Source organism: Bactrocera tryoni, chromosome 2 (assembly GCF_016617805.1).
Source record: "Bactrocera tryoni isolate S06 chromosome 2, CSIRO_BtryS06_freeze2, whole genome shotgun sequence".
Lineage (NCBI taxonomy): Eukaryota > Metazoa > Arthropoda > Insecta > Diptera > Tephritidae > Bactrocera > Bactrocera tryoni.
The window spans coordinates 17,754,894-17,777,372 of NC_052500.1; the positions used below are offsets into that span (position 1 = coordinate 17,754,894).

General features: G+C 38.2%; 3 protein-coding genes across 6 annotated transcripts; 2 read left to right on the forward strand and 1 right to left on the reverse strand.

Annotated features, from left to right (window-relative positions):
* Nucleotides 1–339: 339 nt before the first annotated feature.
* LOC120769347 lies at nt 340–1,867 on the reverse strand. Of its 2 annotated transcripts, none has more exons than XM_040096309.1 (5): nt 1,472–1,867; nt 1,300–1,413; nt 1,130–1,246; nt 857–1,072; nt 340–685 (listed from the first exon to the last, which is right to left on the reverse strand). In XM_040096309.1, exons 1-5 carry the CDS (start codon nt 1,758–1,760, stop codon nt 441–443), a joined length of 981 nt encoding a protein of 326 aa, XP_039952243.1. In that variant the 5' UTR covers nt 1,761–1,867; the 3' UTR covers nt 340–440. The 2 variants fall into 2 exon arrangements, with proteins under 2 accessions (XP_039952243.1, XP_039952241.1); XM_040096307.1 differs by having other exon boundaries at nt 340–697.
* Nucleotides 1,868–2,335: 468 nt separating this feature from the next.
* Nucleotides 2,336–6,167, forward strand: LOC120768599 (hepatocyte growth factor-regulated tyrosine kinase substrate). 3 transcript variants are annotated; one of them, XM_040095361.1, is made up of 10 exons: nt 2,336–2,469; nt 2,674–2,758; nt 2,901–3,165; nt 3,486–3,722; nt 3,784–3,915; nt 3,997–4,107; nt 4,205–4,429; nt 4,505–5,339; nt 5,410–5,627; nt 5,688–6,167. In XM_040095361.1, the coding sequence occupies exons 1-10, from the start codon at nt 2,439–2,441 to the stop codon at nt 5,805–5,807; spliced, it is 2,259 nt and encodes a 752-aa protein (XP_039951295.1). In that variant the 5' UTR covers nt 2,336–2,438; the 3' UTR covers nt 5,808–6,167. The 3 variants fall into 3 exon arrangements, with proteins under 3 accessions (XP_039951295.1, XP_039951293.1, XP_039951294.1); XM_040095359.1 differs by having other exon boundaries at nt 5,410–6,167; XM_040095360.1 differs by having other exon boundaries at nt 3,784–3,909; nt 5,410–6,167.
* A 12,922-nt stretch (nt 6,168–19,089) lies between these two features.
* On the forward strand, nt 19,090–20,728 carry LOC120769098 (lithostathine-2-like). Its single transcript, XM_040095957.1, has 4 exons — nt 19,090–19,241; nt 20,176–20,240; nt 20,303–20,411; nt 20,478–20,728. The coding sequence occupies exons 1-4, from the start codon at nt 19,106–19,108 to the stop codon at nt 20,690–20,692; spliced, it is 525 nt and encodes a 174-aa protein (XP_039951891.1). The 5' UTR covers nt 19,090–19,105; the 3' UTR covers nt 20,693–20,728.
* The last annotated feature ends 1,751 nt before the right edge of the window (nt 20,729–22,479 follow it).

The window sequence follows — 22,479 nt, forward strand, 5'->3', positions numbered from 1 at the left end:
TATTCACATACAAAGTAAACAAATGCACTAAAGTTTATAAGTGAAGGAATTTTTGAAGTTGTTCTATAAGCAAGTGAATACAAAGTAAAATAATAATAATAGATAAGTTAGAGTGTTGTTAGTTTTATATTTTTATCAGCACACAAATGTTAAATGAATAATAAATGGAGTGATTTGGAAGAAAACTTTATTGCTCACTAATTTTTACTATTATTACGACTTACAGCTAAACTAAAACTGTTTGAATGTACGTTACATAACAGTTATATGCTATAGTTTTCCGCTATCAGCGTTGCCGACTTGTGTGAAAGAATGTTGGAAATAAAAGGACGTAAAAAGTAGTTAATAAACATGAAAAGTTTGCTTTATTAGTGAAATTGAACATCACCTGTCAATACAAGAATACAGTCTGCAATAATTTAAATATTAATTGTCTAAACTTATTTGTTATGCTTTTCCAACTGCATCTTTCTTAGCATTTCGTTATGCTCGTACTTTTTCTGTGCATCTTCAGCTTCGAGCTTAAACATAAGACGTTGATGATTGTATTTTTCATCTTTCTCTTTCATTTCCATTAGCCTCATAATACGGTTATGTTCCAATCTTTCCTTCTCATCCGTTAACTGCAGTTTTATAACCTTCCTTTGAGCCAATATTGCTTCAAACTTTTCAGCAGCTATCAATTCTGAAATAAATTCTATATTTTTACATTTTATCACAAATCCAAACTGTAGATACTGGGGTGTCTGTTATTTCCATCAAGTTGATTTTTACTTTTAGCGCATAAATTCAGGTAATGTTTGCAACAATAAAAATATCGATTTGAGTAATAACGGACCCCCTACTATACACTCACGGTTCAATTGAGCATCAGAAACATTTTTTAAAGAGGGTTCAGCTTCAGGACCAGTTGTTTTCTCTTCTGTTGGATTATTTTGTGCAGACTCTTCAAACACTTTATAGCAATCGTTAAGGGCAGCCCCAACAAAATATTTTACTTTTCGTATATTACCGCTTTCCGGATTATCTTCTTTATGCAAGTTATGGCTTTCAACAATTCTATGATTAAGAACTTAAAGAAAAATGCATTTATTATTTAGTGATGTCATAAGTTAAACATGATAATCACCTTTACTTAAGATGGGACTTTCAGCAACAGTATTATCATAAAACAGGTTGAAGCAGTCATTAAAGGTTGACCTGACTAACCTCCTTACCTTTCTATTACATACATCGTCTTTCGTTTCTATTAAAAGATAATACCATTAAATTTAGTAGGTAGTACAAAAATATAATCACCTTTGGGCCAGCTAAGGTTAAGTTTTACATATTCCTTTTCGACTATACCCGAAATAAGCTCTTGATAAGGATCATTGTTTTCACGTCTCAAATCCGGACTGTGGGCACGTTTTTCTATATCAAAAACCCATTATTTATATAAAAAACAAATTTAAAATGCTTAATAACTTACTGGAGGAACTCTTCGCAGATCTTTGGGCTACCTTTTTTAAATGCCTGTAACAAATTTGCAAGTCACCTAATGAACGAATACTACCTTTGGTGGTGACATTAAACTCGTATGATAGATCCGTCCAAGCTTTTTGCTTTTGCCTATGACTATTTGAGTCAACCGATTTTTGTTCAATTAATTGTCCATACTTTGTCAGGAGATTCAATAGGAGCATTATTTCATCTTCGGTGAAATGTGGAGCGTCTTCCAGTCTTTTTTCCTCTTTCATTGTTTTATTTATATTTTCCATTTAAAACAGTAAAAACAAAACGCGACCGACTAAATTGATAAGATAAAATTATTAACTTGATTTTACGTAGATTTAAAATTTGGAACTTTAATCCTTGCAGCTCAACTATAACTTCAGAATTTAAAATATCAGGTGAATTCGATAGTCGACAATTATAACGGAATAACATAACCGCAAAGGTAAATAACAAAATACACCGCAAGTAAGCCGAGTTAAGTGCTGCACACATAGAGCGCGACAGACTGCAAGCAACAACTGTCAAATATTAAAATACACACGTTCTTATGGGCACAGTTATTTAGACAGCTGCACGTGTAGTTGTGTAGACGCTCTCGCTAACTTGAAAAGATTCTTATACTTGCCAACGACAGTAGAGCTGACAGTAGAGAGGAGTGATGCCACTAATTTGCTGAACACATATATAACAAATCTATTTGTTTTGAAAAACATTTGCTAGGGTTGCAGTCATAATAGTGAAATTATTTTCAATTTTATTGATTCAGTTGATACGGTAGCTCTCGGAAGTGCACTGCTTTATCGCTCTATTACAATTTATCAGCTGTCATTCTGTTTTTCGCAATAAACGTCAAAAAACGAAAGCAGTGCAAAAAGTTTTCTCTGATATAAGATTAAATACTTTATTTCATTTAAAAAAGTGTATATTCCGCACAAATAATAATGTTTAAATCAAGTTTTGAAAAAAATCTTGGTAAGCAAAATATAAATACTAAAAGCTTAACCGTGAAATATATTACATTTTACATTCTAATGACTCAGCAACCATAGTGCAGTTTTACGATAAGTAACACAAATAATTGCAACGGGTGGGTCAGCGAACTGCCTTCTCACTATCAACAGAGCATTTAACCTTTGCAATTTTCGTACAAATATCTAATATTTTCCGTAATTTTAGAAAATGCTACAAGCCACCTGCGTTTGGAGCCCGAATGGCCTTCTATTCTACTCATTTGTGACGAGATCAATCAAAAGGATGTCTCGTAAGTGCAAAATATTTACATATACATATACTTATTTGTATGTTAGTAGTAACTATATATACACTATGGTATGATTGAATGTTACAGTTTTTGTATTTAAATGCGCATTAAATTTTATTAATGATTTATTTGTAAATTTTAGTCCCAAAAATGCTTTTGCTGCGATTAAGAAAAAAATGACTTCACCGAATCCACATTCGGCTTGTTATGCGCTACTGGTGTTGGAAAGTGTAGTAAAAAATTGTGGCGCACCAATGCATGATGAAGTTTTTACCAGGGAGAATTGTGAAATGTTTAGTAATTTTCTGGAGCAGACACCACATGAAAATGTGCGTCAGAAAATGTTGGAATTGGTGCAGACTTGGGCATATGCATTTCGGTCATCTGAGAAGTATCAATCAATAAAGGTGAGTAAAAGCATATATGCACAAGAAAAGAAAATAAAACAATGAAACAAAGTTAAAATGAAAGCAACGCGTATAAGCAATGGCTGATAATTCTGTGCAGATAAAGAAAATTCACAAAACATAATGAAAGTATAGAAAGGTACTTAATTGAATTACGACTTTCAATCCAACAAGGTCTGAAAACTTGTACGCTTGAATACAATTTTTATTTTTACGCTTTTAAAATGAGTACTGAATCGGAGTTAAGCCTGGATGAAGAAGTGAAGATTTTATGCACAAAAAAAAAAAGTGAAATACTGAGTAATGCCTTTTCTTTTTAGGACACCATGACTATACTAAAGGCTAAGGGACATACATTCCCAGAGTTGAAAGAAGCAGATGCTATGTTCACAGCTGACACTGCGCCAATTTGGGCTGATGGCAAAGTTTGTCATCGCTGTCGCGACGAATTTAACTTCACCAATCGTAAGCATCATTGCCGCAATTGTGGTCAGGTGTTTTGCGGTAGATGTTCCAGCAAACAATGTCCACTACCTAAATTTGGCATTGAAAAAGATGTAAAGCTTTTCAGGCTAGACGTTTAATACAATTTTTCTAAATATATTAATTTTTGTTTAGGTGCGCGTTTGTGACGGCTGCTATATAATGTTGCAACGTCCGAATGCCAAGCCAGCAGTACGTACTGCAGCTGAGAGTGATTTGCCAGCTGAATATGTCAATAGTTCGCTTTCACAGCAAGTGCAGGTGAGTGTGAGTGTGCAATTTTCTTAAAATTCTTTGTAACATTTGCAACACAAAGAACTTTAAGCTATTTATCATATTTGTTTATAGACGCCACCACGTAAAAGTGAGCAAGAATTAAAAGAAGAAGAAGAACTGCAGCTAGCTTTAGCGCTGAGTCAATCGGAGGCCGAGGAAAAGAAGAAACAACAACAACAACATGTAAGTAAGAACGTTATCTTATCGAAACTTTGATAAACAAAGACAAAATAAGAGTAAGAGCCCAAATAATAATATTTTTTGTATCAATTTACTTTAGTCATTGGCCGCTTACCGTTTGCAACAACGTTCGCCCAGTCCCGAAGCACCACCAGCACCCAAAGAATATCAGCAAGAAGAAACAAATCCGGATCTGGCTAAATATTTGAATCGCTCTTATTGGGAACAACGTAAAGTGAACGAATCGCCCTTGGCGAGCCCGTCAGCACCGAGCCCAATGCCTACGCCGCAACCACAAGCACAACAGGCACCTATACAGCCAAAGGTGTTTATATTAAATATTATTAGTCATTTGTTTATACAATAAAGTGTGTTTACTAATTATCATTTTTCCTAACAGTCAGCTGATGAGGTGCAAATCGATGAATTCGCAGCGAATATGCGCGCACAAGTGGATATTTTTGTAAATCGCATGAAATCGAATTCCAGTCGTGGACGCAGCATTTCAAATGACTCTTCCGTGCAAACACTCTTCATGAATTTAACTTCATTGCATTCACAGCAACTTTCCTACATTAAAGAGATGGATGACAAGCGCATGTGGTACGAACAATTACAGGATAAATTGGCGCAAATCAAGGACTCACGTGCCGCGCTAGATGTTCTCCGACAGGAGCATGTTGAAAAGCTGCGACGCATCGCCGAAGAGCAAGAGCGTCAACGACAAATACAAATGGCACAGAAATTGGAGATAATGCGTAAGAAGAAGCAAGAATATTTGCAATATCAACGACAACTAGCGCTACAGCGCATACAAGAACAAGAACGTGAAATGCAGTTGCGTCAAGAGCAGCAGAAAGCACAATATCTCATGGGGCAGACAGCATTCCCCTTTATGCCGCCGGGTGTTGTTGCAGGCCCACAAGGTTCGCCGTCACATCAAATGAATAATGTTTACAATCCTTATGCGTTTAATCCGAATTCACCGGGACCACTAAATGCCGCTGGTGGTGGTGGAGCCCAATACAATCAAACAGGTGGTATGATGAATCCAGCTGGTGGACCTATGGCACCAGGTGCCATACCACCAGGTATGTATGCAGCAGGTGGTGTAGTGCCAGGTCAACCGAATCAACAGCACCCAGGTATGATGCTGCAGCAGGGACCAATACCACAGCAAGGTATGATGCCGCCAGGTGCACCGCAAATGGGTGACAGCGTGCCAAATATACAAGGTAAGTGCATACAATTAATGTTGGCACTTTAAATAGTTAAAAAAAAAAACTGTCTTCTGTCACTTTTTAGCTCAACAACCGCCAAATCCAGCTTTAGGACCACAACAACAACAGCAACAACCACAGCATCCTTCGCAGTTGACGCATGTAATGTTGCAACAACAAAATGTTTTGCAAACTCATCCACCTATACAAATGCCACCACACCAGGCACAGCAACAACAGGTACCCCAACAGCAACAGCAGCCACCTCAGCAGCAACCACAACAAGTTCCACAACCACAACAAGTTCCACAACCACAACAACAACAACCACCACCACCACCGCCGCAACAACAAATGCAACAACAACAAGCACAGATACAAGCTGTTGCTGCCGCACCCGCACCACCACAATCTGAACCAGAGCCACCAGCCGCCGCCGCCCCCGAAGAACCCGCTACAGCGGAGTTAATAAGTTTTGATTAATCTTACTCACCTACTAACTGTTAAACTTTAAATGAATTTAATATCTAAAAACACATTTATATGCATACATACATACATATATACATATAATATAGTAGTAATATTAATCATTCCTTGAACGACTATATATAAACGATAAAAAAACTAAACTAAACTAAATTACTGAGTTTCAAATTAATCAGCTTTTACTACTTTATATATGCCAAGTACGTAAATATAAAACGTGAGTGCCGAAAATATGAATTTAATCCATTGGCATCCCAAAAAAAACTTAGTTAAAAAAGTTAAAATATTTTCCAGAATTTATAAAAATGTTTCAGTTTCGAAGTAATGGAATTAAATACATTATAAATACATAAATGTAGTAGTTTTCGATTTCTTGATTGGAGTTTTGAGGTGAGTTTAGGCGTTTGTCGTCAATATAAACCAACTAGTTTTTGTAGTGGCAGAAAGCATTCCAGAAGTCAATACCCACAACAGCCAGTTCTACTTTACCGGATGTGACCTGAATTTTATCCGACCAAGGGCTGTTACTTCGAGGACTTAAAACTGTTTGGCCAAGGACTGTGAACTCGGCAGATTTCTGTCGCTACAACAATAACAACACGACTATAGTGGGTCCGTAGGTGTTGAAGGTCAGCTAAGTCACGCGGGTGTACTTTAGTGGAAAGAAGATTAGGCAATTGAGCCTATGAGCGCTTGCAATAATCTGAAGCCAAGTTTAGAGGGTATTTGAATCTCTTCAGATCTTGAGTTTATTGCGTCAATGAGTTTCTTTGCGATGCACTAAATATACAGTTTCTTTGTCATCAAGGTGTGAAGGTTTCTTCACGGTGCAACGCTTATCCCCACGAACCAGACAGGGGTGACGAACTATAGTATATAGTGATCCAAGTATTGCTGCAAAGTTTTTTTAAATTTTGTCTAGAGAGGTGTTTCGGTAGTAAAAATCTTAAAATATTGTTGAGAATTTAAACAGTTTTTGGTCGTATATAAAAACGGATCCGTTCCCCTTACGTAGTTTTCCTCATATTAAGTCGAACTTCGTTCTACATCAAGAGATCGTAGCACCGGGAAATACCATTTATGAAATAGAGGCCTTCCCTAATTGGAAGTTAGTGGTTAAATTAGCTTAGAAGACTCCTCAAGATATCGAGAATTCATACTTAGACTGCTCTGTGTAGTTTTTTTCAAGCTAGATAAAAACTATTGTAGGTGGACAACAACTTTCGAACAAACGTCTTGAATAACTTTTATGTCTCAAAGTATGAGATCCGAGCATTGAGCAGGCAAAGGCAAGACAAGACAAGAAGGCAGCAATCAGCTTGTTGCAACTGGCATCTGGTAAAATTTTTAACCGAAAAATCCCAATTGAACAGTGTCCAGTTAGAACCTTCTTACTACCATTGAAACATGGACATAGCTCGTTAGACGAAGAGCTCACTGGCTGGTGTCAGTCACCAAAAAAAGGTTAAGTTGTCTGTTTGGTGGTATTTCAAAGGAATCGTTTATTTTACCCGACAATACCACGATTAATTCTAATTCTGTTTTGTGATCATCAGCTGAACAAATTGATGGTGAGTGATGTAGGGTAATAAAGAGACCTGGATTGGGCAATAGAAAAGGTGTAGTGTCGAAACCTCAAACAAGTTTGATAATATGAAAGGCATGAGCTACCACTACTTCTATAGTCTACAGACTTTGCAGAGGTCTTTGCTGTAAGTCGGCCTGTAGAGATAAAGCTCCAACAAAACTATCGCAATGAAAGTATATGTAGTTACATTCAGCGACAGTCAAGCGATCTCTGCATACGAGAACTAATCGCTATTGGTGCAGAGTGTATAGAACGGTTGAACGGTCTCATCAGATCGTCACCAAGTGCACCTTAACTGGGTTCCCGTTCACAAAGGTATAGCCTGGAGTGAACTGGCTGATGAGCTCGCCGTCTCCGCAGTATCCACCAGCATGGTAGAACCCGAACATTTCATTGTGGCTACCATAAAGATTACCATAAATTAGATCCGCAAGGACGAAGGAGTGGACAGGGTGGGGTATTGGCAACAACTCCAAGTCATGCAATGTCAAGTAATGGGTGGTTACAACCTTAAAAGCTTTTAATATTTAATCAATCTTCCAAGGAACAAAGTCCGGCTACTTGTCGCCTTCTATACTGGCCATTGTAAGCTACAGAAGCACTTATATAACATGGGCCTAGCTTCTTATGCGAATTGCTGGTGCTACGACATGGCGCCTGTAACTTCAGAAAACCTGTTAATTGATTGTACAGTGTACTGTAGGCGGGCCTTCTGATCCATTTTTTTAGAACAGGATCACATCGCCTCAATAGCCCCTAGCAGTATATTGGAATTTATCAATATCGTGGGACTAAGGGAGTCGTAGTGACTTAGGAGGGGGCACAATAGACCCTAGGTCACGGTGCTATCTGCATTTATTTACCTAATCTAATATAGTGAATGAGTCAATTTTCTATCGTTCGATTTCATAGTATTACTTAAGGGCTAAATATACTAAAGATACTAGTACTCAGTATAGCTTCATCACACATATACACAGTTAACACTCTCAGGCTCTCTCTTATTCTGTTGCCGGTTTTTTGCAAACACTCGATAAAGTTACCTTCTGCTTCGACATAACGGGATATGCGTCATAAATTTATAATACGTCCTACATCATATCTCACGTCCTCGTTACCAATCTCCCTGATTTTTTGGAGGATTAACGAAAACTTTCAGCTAAAATTACTCCAAACCAATACGCACGGAATTCGTTAAACTTTACCCCAGCAAAGATTTTGTTCCATCGGTATGCAGTAGAAAGACTTTAAAATTCTACACCCGCAGATAAGAGCAGCGAACTCTAGCAATATAACCTCAAAAAATGAGTAGCAACAAAAAAGCTGAAGATTTCGGGAAACAAAAGGGAAAGTCTCTGCGGATATGAGTTGATGGATGCAAAGCAGATGCAAATAAAAGGAATGTAACGGTATCTGGTGATGTTGCAACATAAAAGTGGTATGCAAATGAGACATATGTGCGCACAACACAAAAAAGGAAAGCAACAAATAAAATGTATGCACATCCCTGTCGCATGTATACAAAGATCGCATAGTTCGGCTCACACTACCGACTTGTGTCTCGAGGCAAGTACCGAGCATAGCGACGCAACGCTCCCTTCAAGATTTTATTTTATTCTGTGCAAATTTCTACCACATATTGTGGCCTCTATTTTGTCGTTTTGTTTTTGTGTTGGTTGTTGTCTCACAATTGTTGCGTTCTCCTGTTGCTCGTCTGTTGTTCTGCCAAATGCCAATGCAACGCTGTGAGTCTAACGTATTGTCCGTCCTGCGAGTCCATTGTTGGCATGCGTGTGGCATACGGCTTGCAACAGCATTGTGCTTTTCTTTCTTCATTTTTTGGCATAACTTCAGGCACACCAACAACACCAGCAAAAACAAAAAAATGCGTCTGCGTTGCTCTAATGCAATTTAACTTTTCTACTTTTCCTTCCATTGAGTCAGCTACACTTCCGTTATGGTTTCCTCTTGCTATGCCCGGGGTGGCATTTTTGCTACCGCCGCAAGCATCTTTTGTTTCTTGCCACAGCTTCAATAGAAGTTAGGAAGCCGATTGAATGGGGAGCGCCTCTTCCAAAGTGCATGAGATGTTTTGAAGAAATTCCTTCTTTATTTGCTCGTTTTTTTTATTGCTTTCAAATGGGTGTGTATGTGTGTGTGCGTAATGGCAGGGATTGCTGTGCTCCATAAACACACATTGACCTGTTTGTGCTGTGAAAGTCTCGTCTAGTTGAACTAACCAAGAAAGGTGAAAAGGTGAACACAGTGAGCCAGGTAGATGGACACAATGATCTGGATCTCCTTGGGACCAATGTCTACACCCGGTTGATGCAATTTTGAGCCACTTCATACTTAGTCTTTCTAAGGTCTGTTTCGCAGTTTCTTTCCTGCAAATTTCATTAGTTTTAAGCAGGATTTGTACCACAGACAGATTTAAGAAAAAAATTTATTTTGGAACTATTCTCAGTTTGTAAAGGTTGCCTTGGACAATAATCTGTTTAATATTTCGACTACTTGACGAACTTGTTTTTGATCGGTCAGTTTGTATGGCAGCTATAAAGGTTTCCTACGTTTTATAGGGTTTTATACATTTCTTTCCGGGTGTTACAAGCTTCGTGACAAATTTAAAATTTTATTCTGGGGCAAATGACAAAAATTTTTAAATTACAACGAAATGCTCGGTGGTCCGATAAATACTTCGCCTGCATGAAAAAGTGGCAAATTTTGGAAATATTACGATTTATTACTCAATAAAATCTACTCGATAGACTTGAACCGGCGATGCTCCAACTGCTGAAGAATACGTCTGAAAAATAGATTTTCTGGAGGTTGGCAAAGTAGGCCACTGTGGCGACGATAACGTCTTCATTTGATTAAATATCTACACGACGGCTGGCTTTAAGGAGGATGGAGCCATATGTAACAGTTCACGTTAATGAGGTTTTCTAAGCGCGATGTACTTGAAAGTGGCCAGAAACGATTCTTTTACATCAACTAGCTCACGACTTCGGGTCTTAGATCAAGTATCCTCTGGGCAGCCAAAAAACATCCGTTTATAGGCGAGCTAAAGTGAGAAGGTGAAGCATTCCTCCCCAGGGTTGTGTGCTTGGTTTGGACCCCACAACGTAAAAAATCCATCCAATGAAAAGAAGAAAACATTCTCGCATGAGAGATCCTACTTTTGATGACGACCATAGCAATACATGAAGGTAACCTCGAAGTCGTAGATAATTTCGTCTATCTTGGAATCAGCATTAAACCAACAACAAGTCAGACTCAAAGCCCAACGCAGTATAACTCTTGCCAACAGGTGCTACCTCGGATGAAGTATAAAAATGAGAAGTAGAGTCCTCTTTCGATGAACAAAGACCAAATTCTAAAAGTCACTCATCATCCCCATCTCGCTGTATGGTGCAGAGGCATGGACTATGACAACATCTGATGAGTCGGCGTGACGAGTTTTCGATAGAAAGGTTCTGCCGATTATTTATGTTCCTTGGAAACGGCGAATACCGCAGTCAATGAAACCATGAGCTGTACGAAATATACGATGACATTGACATGGTTTAGCGAATTAAGAAACAGCGGCTACGCTGGCTGGGTTAAGTCGTCCGAATGGATGAAAACACTCCAGCTCTGAGAGTATTCGACGCAGTACCCACCGGGGGAAGCAAAGGAAGAGGAAGAGCTCTCTTCCGTTGGAAAGACCAGTTGGAGAAAGACCTGACCACCCTTGGAATCTCCAATTGGCGCCAAAGAGTGAAAAGGATTAACGACTAGTTCCCTGCGATCGGTTTTTATGCATTTGTGAATACCATTGGACATCATCATTCGACTTAATAGCGCAGTCTTCGTATTCTTCGAAACAGTTTTGATGAGCGGTGCCCACTATTGCGACTGTTGCTCGGTTTATGACGTGTACCACTGGATCCATGCTTCGTTACCAGTCATGAAATGAGGTAAAAATCTCACGGATTACATCTTAATGGATACAGATAGCTTTCTTATAAACAATATTTCAAGCTGGATATGATTCAGTTAGTCTTCCGCGATGTCCACAGGCTCACCAATTGCGTTCACATTCAAACTTCGTTTTGCCCATACGTGATCGTGAAATTTTTTCAAGTTTTCCATGATTGAAGCTGTTTTTTCGGGCAAAAGCCGACAAGCGACTGTTTGGAAACTCGTTGTAATAATTTTTTACGGTTGAAACTAACTTAAAAGTGTCATCGTATACAGAATCTTAGCGGTTTTGGATTTGACTGTGTGATTGTTCCCTTCTAAAAAGCAAAATCGAATAACCGACCGATTTGGGTCTTCTTTCATTTTTATAAAATTTTTCTCTTGAGATAGTTGCGTCAACAGGTGGTGGGGCCAAATCTACCATCCTTCTGTAATGCGCATGTTCTTCATATGTCTGTATAAAAAAAAATATTGCATTTTTTTCCTCTCATTATGTAATATAAAATAATATTCTGCTGGCAAATGAATCGCGCTGCGACAATAATCCTTCTGCGCCGTGAGGCATTCGTAATTCTCAGTAAATAACGAATTTGAGTTACAGACATACATATGCATTTATGGTATGTAGCTTTAGCCGTAAGCCTAGACAGTGTACGAAGAAAAACCCACGTATGTGATTGGCGCTTGCGGTTGTTTGTAGTGCAAGCAAAATAGCTGAGAGCTCACTTAAAAATTTATTTATTTTTTAACTATTTTTGTTTTGTTTTTGCCTGCGTTTGACAAAACCCACGTTAATCATACTTTTCGCTGAGTGTTGATAAACTGGAAGCACTTAATTGAATCAGCATCAAAGCAATGCGAGAGGAAGTACTTAGAATTTTTACAAAATTCAACTAATTAATCAACTCTCTCGCTGGAACTTTGAACCGCGGTGGCAAGAAAATAAAGTGCATGTAACTGAAGCACAGCCACGGCTTGCCCACAAGTGACTGAAAATGAAGCAGACGCACACACACTCACACACATACATTTATAAGTAGTATAAACAAAAACCGATAACTTTCATTCCGTTGACTGCAAAGACCAAAAAAAAAAGCGTGTGGCGATATAGTTTACGATATAGTTAATAACCGATTTTCCGCATGGAAATTTAATAATATTTTCAATTTTCTTTGTTGTTGCAATATTTCGCTCACGACAATTTTAAGTCCGCATTACTGTCGAAATAAAATATCAGCAAAGCCTCAGCAACAGCCTCAGCTTCAGCGTCAGCGCTGAAACAACTACCCGCAGGCAAGTCATCAACTTTCGTTGCATAGCTGAAGGCGCTATGGTAAATGCCAAGCGCTGCTGTCTGGCGCTGACATCGCCACTTAATGTGTTTGTAGTAGTGTTGGATATTAAAAAATAAGGCCATCAACCAAATATATGGTAGAAGCAAATAAAAAGGAGTAAACTCAGTTGCAGAAGTTAAAAGGAAAATGAAAATGAATTTCATGTACATAAATAGCGGCGGCTTCGTTGGTAAAGCTGACATTAAATGGCAGCCACATATTGCTCACTCACATGCACGCATACATATGTGTAGTGCATGTCAGTAGTGGATGTTAAAGATGTTTGAAAAACGGTTTCAAGCTATATTTATAATCTTTTTATTCCACGGAAAGGTTAAATTAAGTTTGTCAAGGAGTTTGGAGCATCAAGAATGCAACGTTGGAGACTCTACAAAGAATATTTATAGGATCAACCAAAACTATTCTGTACCAGCTAACCTCGGAGATAGAGAGTTTGCTGGAAGGTGGGGAAGTGATGCTTTGCGCCTTTCTAGATATCGAAGGTGCTTTCGACAACACGTCTCTCAAGAGCGTAGCAAAGACACTGGAGAAAAGGAATGCGGCGGCATCCATCAGAATAGCTGAAACCACAGTAGGATTCATATCTGTACTACAAGACGCTGCCCTCAGCGGGGACTGCTATCCCTCTTGTTATGTAGTCTTGTCGTGGACGACCTAGTAGTATTGCTAACTGATAATGGGATCCTCTGTCAAGGTTACGCGGATGACATTGTTATTATAGGCAGACGTAAATTTGAAAAAAATCTCTGTGACTTAATACAAATTGGTTTAAACCTGGCAAAAGGGTGGTGTAGAGTTGAACATCTATCCTTCTAAGGCGACTATCGTTCCGTTCACGAGACGGCCTCAGCAACCTTATATGACCAGCATGGTCAAATATCCTGGTCTCACGCTGGATTCCACCATGCAGCATGTTGACCTGACCTTGGTCAAGGCGACTAAAGCACTAATTGTGTGCAATCGGCTGGGTGGAAAATCGGAAAAAGTTCAACAAATTTGCAAAGTTCAGCACCGAAGAGTCAAGAAAATCTAAAGAGAAGTTATTTTTTCATGCTCTTCATGAAACTTTGGGACACAAAAGTTCAACTCTTTATTTTTCTCGACACTGCTGCTTCTTCTTATAGTATATCATAGATAAAATGCGTAAGTTGTATGAAAAAATTGCGTATACGCAGTGGGTGCGCTCAGCCACTGTTATTTAAAAATTAAATGTGATTAAAAAAGGCACACACAGTAGTTTCAAATAAACATTTACATACAGTTGTGAACAGAGAAAGTCAAAAGTAAATAAAAATGTATGTCTTATACATTAAAAAGTCAAGAAGATTCTTCAGACTAAGATATGGATCTTATGTGTCTTAATTATTGACAGTTTCCGTATCAAAAAAAGGTATCTTTACGGTTTTAATGTGTAAGTACAAGTATTAAAAATCCTGCAACATATGTTTAAGTAGACTTAACTTGATAAATGTTGGAGCTTCTCGATACGGAGTCATTGAGGGAGCATTTAACAATGTGCAGCCGTTAGTGGTCATTAGTGCACTGAATTGGTTTGAGGTCGAAACGAACCTCAAGAATCTCATATGTTGTCTTCTCTGCGATAAAATGGAGTGGGGCAGTGCACGGGCACTATGAAAGGTCAATAGAGGCATTACGCAATGCAAGGTTCTGTCTACTTTACACGGGATCTTACTGCTAAATGACCCCTAGAAAGAACTTGAGTGACGAGTCTCTCGGGTGTTTGCTTATGTTCCACTGATGGCTATAGGAAAATTCCTAGCTATCGGTTACGAATTAAAACAAGGATACCTCAATGTGGTAGCTAGCTGGATGGAAAGAAGCGGCTTAGCTGTCAATCCAAATAAAACTCAACTGATTTTATTTACAAGGAAGTATAAAATACCGGATACACTCTTTCCGCATTGGGAGGCTCTCGAATTCACCTTTTCGAAAAGGTAAAGTACTATGGTCTTAACCTTGATATTAAAGCTTTCTGTGGAAACCCAATGTTGAATAGGGCATTGGTTGTTTTATATTATTGTAAAAGAGCTATTGGAAAGTGGTGGGGTTTCTTTCAGCGGAAATGTAATCGTCGGAAATTGTAAAGCCTAAGAGCTTGCAAGAAAAGTCCTATGAACGGGATCAAGGCGTTTTGTCAGTATGGGACGGTCTTTTTGAACTTTACCTAACGAAAAAGAATATATAGCTGCCCAAATGGAATTATTCGTGACCTCAGGAGAAATTAATCGATTATATTGATATCATTGGCCTCAACAACCGTGCCGTTAGTTCTACTTTCTTCAGACTGGATAAGGAGGCGAATCATATGGGTCTGGTAGTGAACAAGGGCAAAACGAAATATCTCTTGTCATCAAACAAACAGTCGTCACACTCCCGACTTGGCTTCCCACGTCATGAAACGATGAGCTGTACGATATATACGACGACACTGACATAGTACAGCGAATTATATATACAGCGCCTACACTGGCTATGTCATGTCGTCTGAATGGATGACAAAACTCTAGCTCTGACAGAATTCGACGCAATAACCGCCGGTGGAAGCGGAGGAAGAGAAGGACCTCTACTCCGTTGGAAAGACCAAGTGGAGAAGGACCTGGCTGCACTTGGAATCTTCAATTAGCGCTAAACAGCAAAAGGAAGAACGACTGGTGCGCTGTTGTAAGCTCGACTCGGTCTACGCCAATATAGAAGAAGAAGAACAATATGGAGGGAAAGCAGTGGAGCCAATTTTGAATATGTATTTATTATTTCTAATAACTCTTTGTCTTTTTAACTTTACTGCCACCATTCTTTTCTAATAAACTACATAATAATGGCAATTAACGCAAATTTTCTTAGTGTGCTCATTACAATGACTGTTACTGTATTATTTTATACAAATATACACAATTACACAAATAAGGGCATGCTGCGTTTTTAAATTATTTTTAAATGAGTAAATGGCTGGCAGTGGACAAAACGAGAAAGTAAATTTGCATTATTAATATTTTTTTGCAATATAATTTCGCTATGCTCCACATTGTGTGAATGTATTTGTGAGTAAATGTGTAGCAAAACGATTGATTAAATAATTGCTGTTCGCAAACTGAAAGTGCCTTTGAGTGGCGTTAACGGATAAAGCAAAATAAATTGTGGTATAAAATATGGAAAAATTATATACGAGGTGTAGTCAGAAAGTAATATTACCTTACGCGAACTACGGATTTACAAAGCTAAAGATTTCGAACATTTGGTTAAGTAAATAATTATTATTCTCTGCCACGAAGTTACTAACTTTGAAGGCAATTCTGAGACCTTATAATTTATATATAATAGTTTTCTTCTAGGTTGGTATGACTGTCAGTGACATCTGTGCCAATTGTCACATCAAAATAATCATTAGTGTTTAGCGTACGCTTGTCTTTCTAATGTACATAAAGAGCCCTTGGGCGGTATTTACAATGAGTGAAATTATTTAACAAAGAAGAAGAATTTGGTGTGCGGAATCAAATTTCTAAAGCCGAAATGTTCAGAATGTTGGAAAAGGCCTACCGTGATAATTGTTTGTCACGAGCGTTTTTGATGGTACAAACTATTCAAAGAGGATCGTGTACACGTTGGCGACGAATCACGTCCAGGACGGCCATCAACATCAACTGATGATTAACACGTCAATAAAATAAAGGAATAAAGAACTTAGTGCCATCGTTGGAATATCGGAGGGAACAGTGAAAACAATTTTGAAAGACTATTGGGCTTAAGAAAAGTGAAAACACGATTGGTTCCAATATCACTTAATTTATGCGAAAAACAGCGTCGCGTTAATGTCTGTGAAACAATGCTTTCCAATTACCAGGATGACATGAAAAGTATTATTGCTGGCGATGAGTCTCGGATCTATGCTCACGATCGCTCGGTCGAATATCGTGGCAAAGGCGAACCGAAAAAACCACCTCCATGCAGGTAAAAAATCAAGGTTATGTTGAAAGTTTTCTTCGAAGCTATTCACAAAATGCTGAATTATGAGCCTACAACTCTTGGTTTTTGCACCACAATAATGCACCGACGCATTCTGCATTGATTCGTCGTAAGTTTTTCGCAAATTTTCAACCAATATCGTGCCGTAACCACCGTTTTCGCCTGATTGAGCTCTCAGTGACTTCTGGCTATTCAGCAAATTCAAAAAACCGATCGGGGGAAAACGCTTTGAGTCAAGTGAAGATATTAAACGTGAATCACTACGCGCAGGCTATTCCCGAAATTGACTTTAACCACTGTTTCTAGGATTGGATAAAACTTTGACAACGGTGTTTTGCGGCTAAGGAGATTTACTTTGAGGGAGACGACATAGATTTTGAAGAATAAATTAAGAATTTTAAAATTATGAGCAAATTCTTAATATTTTATGCTCTTAGTAGTAAATGATCAGAGTGAGTCGATTGAGCCATGTACGTCTGTTAGTATCTTTTAAATGATTTACCATAAGTATAAGTATATAAAAGTTAAGTGTATTTACTTTTTGAATACACCTCGTAATAAATCGTTTCATTGCTGCACGGAACAATTGAAATTGAGTTGATTTAAAAGAGGAATCGCATTGAAATCTGCAAATAAAATCAGTTAACGACAACCGGATGAAAAAGTGTTCAGTTACCCATAAATGATTACCTTATTGGACAATAATTTATTGTGTTTTTGCAATTTGTCCAATGTTTGGCAGTTGATGCAGCAATCTACGCCAAAATATTCAACGGTCCAGAATTGGAATGCAGACCACAAAGGATGCTCTCTGTTCGGTAATACCACCAGAGACAGTAAAGCCAAAAAACATCGCGAAAATCAGTGAAATTATATTGGAAACCCACTGAAATCTCAAAGTAAGGCAAAGAAGATATGAGTCATTAAGGCTCGCGAAAAAGATTTCATTCGAATGAGAAGGTCCAGAAAAAAAGAAAGACAAATTTTAAAGAACTTGAAGCTTCACAATATTGAATCGGGAACGGAATTTGGGAGGAACGTTGCAACAAATGCAATACTCTAGATGTCCGGAAAGTAATAGGATTGGGTCGATTTAAAAAAATGTATTAAACCAATCGTTACAACTCTTTCAAAACATTCAAAATAAGCTCCTTTTACGTCGATGCAGCGAAACAAAAAAGTCCGAGGGGCCACATCCGGGCTGTAGGGCGGCTGCGGAAGCGTTGAAGTGCCGGCCTTGGTTAGGTAGCTGTTCACAAGAAAGGCGATGTGAGCTGGGGCGTTATCTTGGTGCAACTTCCAATCGGCTGCGATATCTTGTCGGACCCGGTGGACCCTTTATTGGAGTCTCTTGAGGACTTCCACGTAAAACTTGGTGTTGACGGTTTGTCCAGGAGCAACAAATTCGTGGTGGACGATGCCTTTGATGTGAAAGGAGACAATGATCATCGTTTTCACATTAGATTTGCTCATTCTTCCCTTTTTGTGGGAAAAAGACGCCGTCGTGTGCCACTCGGAAGATTGCCTCTTTTTTGCGGTATCATACTCAAATATCCATGACTCGTCACCTATGATTACGTTATTAAAAAATTTGTTTTCAAATTTTCTTGGCACACTTCCACTCGCCGCAATTTCTGGTCATCAGTCAGCTGCATTTTCGGTTTGCACCACTCACAGAAACACGAAGCAGGACCACGCGCGAAAATGTTGGTCCTGACTCTACACTATCTCGGAGACAACTAGCCAGGCACTCGTTCGTTAGCTAGGAACGCCCTCTACCGAATCCAGTTGGTGCGTTCTTTCATTCTACATCTATAACTTGTCAGTCTATGGTAAAATTCGAAGGCTCTTCTCTTCAAGAACATATGAGTATCGGCACATTTCAACAAAATTCTTTTTAGAATATGGATATTTAACATGTTAAAATACAATGTTATAAGTTGATGTTTTAAGACTCTTTCCATATTATCAGCGCGATTTGGAACATACATATAAGTAATATAATATCACTTATCGAACTAGGCAGTTAATATTCATAGATAGTTATTACTACCAAACTTGTACCTAATCCCGACAGCGAAAAACTCGACATATAACGATTTTGCGTAAGCCAACTTAGAACTTTACGTTTTTTACGTGCATTAAGCTGCGAAAGATATTAAGCCCGCTATTTTGAAAATTTTTCCTTTTTGCCTTTGAAGTAAATTTTTGATTGGCTGAAACCCAATATCTATATCTATTTAAGTTCTGCTATACTTTTATGGTATTACATGCGATAACGCATATCAGAAGTTTCTTTCAAAAATTGTAAACATGTTTTATCTCTGAAATAGGAATTCTATAAAAAGTATGTCACTCAAAGCCAAACGTTAGTTATACCTTTGATTTTGTTAACAGTTGGCCAAATGAAGCGGTTGAATACCATTAAATTGCCACTTTTTTTGGCTTTCTTCGTGGCCTTTTTACTCTTTGAAGAAACGCAAAGTGCTGTGATTGATTTGGAAAATATTATATTAAATAAAACAGAAACAGGATATAACGGTAAGTATTTTAAGCAAATATCTTTCTGAATATTATGAATTTCATTGTTCCAAAAACCTTTAAATCGAATTAAGAATACTCAACGAGGAAAAAGCAACTTTTATGGAGACTTTTATTTATACGCTGTTTTTGGCCAATTGCGACATCGTGAAAATATTTTGTCAAAAAAATATGTCCATAGAATTTCGATCGGTAAGTTTGCGTGACGATGTTAGTTCAACTTTCACCAGACTGGATAAGGAAGCACTGCAAGCCACTCATCATCCCCGTGCTGCTGTATGGTGCAGAGGCATGAACGAAGACAACATTCCGAATATTCGAGGGTTCGGGGGAAGATTTATGGTCCTTTGCGCATTGGCAACGGCAAATACCGCAGTCGATGGAGCGATGTTCTGCACAAGATATACGACCACATTGATAAAGTTCAGCAAAGTGAGGAACTAGTTTCCGTATATACGGACAGATGGGGAGCTTGTCACGCTAATCTTTTATACTCGTAAATATAGCTTATAGGGTCTCCGACGTTTTTTGAGAACAACCCAGATCTCAGTAAAATTTAGTACATCTTGGAGCGTTGATGTAAAGCCCAAGTGTTTATATCAGATTTGTGCATTTCTCGTTATTTTACATTTACTTCGACTAGGTAAAGTTCATATTTTCTATATTGGACATGGGTGGCTCTTTAATAGATCAAATAGATCATAGAATCTCCTACTAAGAACGTTTGTTTGATACCAGAATTTCGTTCTTCTCATGCTGAAGCTACCATACTTCCAGTGGGTTTATAGACCACTGCCCATTTTAACTTAACCAATTTATGCAACCAAACATTTTTGTTAGACACATCTTAGTTAATTTTCGAAGGAAATATTTCCTTACATTGCAATCTTCATCCTTAATAATTTTATTAAATCAGCTTTCATCCAACTTCCAGATTCCAAAGCCGAAAACCGAGCAGTGGCTGCAACGGATGACGATTTTTATGTGAGCGAAGATGCAGTAAGTAGAAATAAATTAATTTAATTAAAGTTACACTAATTTAATATTTGTTCATTCTTTAGATAAGCTGGTTCGCTGCCGAATACTTCTGCAGAAAGAATGGCTGGCATTTGGTTTCTATCCGAAACTTAGAAGAAGCAGTACAGTTGAATGGCTTTCTACACTTTAACAGTAAGAACAGTTCTTTTCTAATTGCATCAAGAATAACAAAACTTCGATATTTGTGTAATTTTGTAGCATTAACCGTTGAACGTTACTGGACGTCTGGTAATAGACTAGCTGATCAAAAGTCATGGTATTGGGATCTTAATTATGAGGGTATGGGATATACAAATTGGGCTGAAAATGAGCCGGAAACTACGAAGGCGCAATATTGTATGAGACTTACTGGTATGCTGTGGTACAGCTATGATTGTGTTCAGTCATCAAGATATATTTGTAGAAAACATTGACAAGTAAGCCCATATCGGCCAGAAGTAATAAATATTAAAAAAAAAAATATATATTTTTTATTTTGGCAGACCTTCGAAAAATCTAACTTCTTTCGCAATATTACATACATATCATTTACATAGATTCGAAGTGTATCCAAGTGTAGGTCTTCTTCTTTCTCTGCTTCTCCCGGCGCGTACTGCATCGAATACTCTCAGAGCTGTTTCTTAATGCGCTGAGCTATGTCAATGTCGTCGTATATCTCATACAGCTCATCGTTCCATCAGCTGCGGTGTTCATCGTTGCCAATGCGCAAAGGACCATAAATCTTCTGCGAAACTTTTCTTTCGAAAACTCGTAACGCCGACTCATCAGACGTTGTCTTCGTCCATGGCTTTCCATCATATAGCAGGACGAGATGATGAGTGACGTAAAGAGTCTGATTTTTGTTCGTCGAGAGAGGACTTTACTTCTCAATTGCCTATTCAGTCCGAAGTAGCAACCAGTGGTGGCAAGAGTTATTCTGCGTTAGATTTCGAGGCTAACGTTGTTGTTTGTGTTAATAATGATTTCAAGATCGACGAAATTAACTACGACTTCGAAGTTATGACAGTTCCCAGTGACGTGGAAGCCAAATTGCGAGTGCGACGACTGTTTGTTTGATGACAAGATATATTTCGTCTTGTCCTCGATCACCATACCCATAAGCTTTCCTTCGCTATACAATCTGGAGAAAACAGAACTAACGGCGCGCTTGTTGAGGTCAATGATATCAATACCATCAGCGTACGCCAGCAGCTGTACACTCTTATAGAAGATTGTAGCTTAGCTATTTAGCTCTCCAGTTCGTATTATTCTCTCCAGCAATAGCTGGAAGAAATCTGAAACCTCGCCGGGTATCGAACAGCTCAGAGAGGTCCTGCCCGATCCTGACGGAAAGAAAAAAGAATAACCAGTACGGCTTGAATGGAACTTATTATCTGCCGTTATTTGAATAGCGGCGACTCATTGAGAGATCTGCAGGTTGGGAAGAAATTCCATTCATACTTTTTTCTTTTAACGTATGATTTAAAGCTTCCAAACTTTATAGAACTATCGCGTAAACAAGATTATTTATTCAGTTTTCTAAACAAGTGTCCGAAGCTCTTAATATTATAAAGTAAATACTAACCAAGCTTACAGGATTCATATATGATCGTTTAAGGAGTAACATTTAGTGCGTGGATCTCACACTTATTCGATAAGAAGCGTCTTAAAGCTTATACAGGTAAGATACCATATCTCTCGGATAAAACCAAAATACATGACTTTTTTAGAGTAAAATCTCCATCAAATCCCTATCCATAGTGAAGCGTTTAAGTTATCAGTTTTATTAAATTGAAATATTGGCATGATCTTCTACATATAAAAACCACTCTTCATCGAAGTGTGCATATAAAAAATATGGAGCTATCAAATACAATTTCAACTGTATAGAACAAGCAATAGAGGAAGGAAAAACAACGGACTGAACAACAGTTACCTAAAACGATTGCACTCAATAAATCTATTGTATTGACGGATGGCTGAGCTGAATGGAAAAAAATTAAAGAAAAAATCAGCCAAACGCTTTTAAAAAACATATCAATGCAGATATTCGCAATCACACTGCCAATTGTTGCCGCGAAAAGCTATGTCAGAGCTTCCTGCGAAACCACCAGCCTCTAACTCTGTTCAACCATTGTGTTTGGCAAACGACAATTGAGTATTTCGCGACGCTTCGCTTAGCCGCCAATAAAAATGTAACCTTAAGGTATATAAACAGCAA

Excerpts from the sequence above, each read along its gene's own strand:
- LOC120769347 (XM_040096307.1), bottom strand. The coding sequence starts at position 1,760 with ATGGAAAATATAAATAAAACAATGAAAGAGGAAAAAAGACTGGAAGAC. Across the intron at positions 1,414-1,471 it reads ATCTGCGAAGAGTTCCTCCA|AAAAACGTGCCCACAGTCCG; the intron begins GTAAGTTATTAA and ends TTTTTGATATAG. Across the intron at positions 1,073-1,129 it reads AAGTCCCATCTTAAGTAAAG|TTCTTAATCATAGAATTGTT; the intron begins GTGATTATCATG and ends TTTTTCTTTAAG.
- LOC120768599 (XM_040095359.1), top strand. The coding sequence starts at position 2,439 with ATGTTTAAATCAAGTTTTGAAAAAAATCTTG. Across the intron at positions 2,759-2,900 it reads ATCAATCAAAAGGATGTCTC|TCCCAAAAATGCTTTTGCTG; the intron begins GTAAGTGCAAAA and ends TGTAAATTTTAG. Across the intron at positions 4,430-4,504 it reads AGGCACCTATACAGCCAAAG|TCAGCTGATGAGGTGCAAAT; the intron begins GTGTTTATATTA and ends TTTTCCTAACAG.
- LOC120769098 (XM_040095957.1), top strand. The coding sequence starts at position 19,106 with ATGAAGCGGTTGAATACCATTAAATTGCCACTTTTTTTGGCTTTCTTC. Across the intron at positions 19,242-20,175 it reads AACAGAAACAGGATATAACG|ATTCCAAAGCCGAAAACCGA; the intron begins GTAAGTATTTTA and ends TCCAACTTCCAG. Across the intron at positions 20,412-20,477 it reads TGGCTTTCTACACTTTAACA|CATTAACCGTTGAACGTTAC; the intron begins GTAAGAACAGTT and ends GTAATTTTGTAG.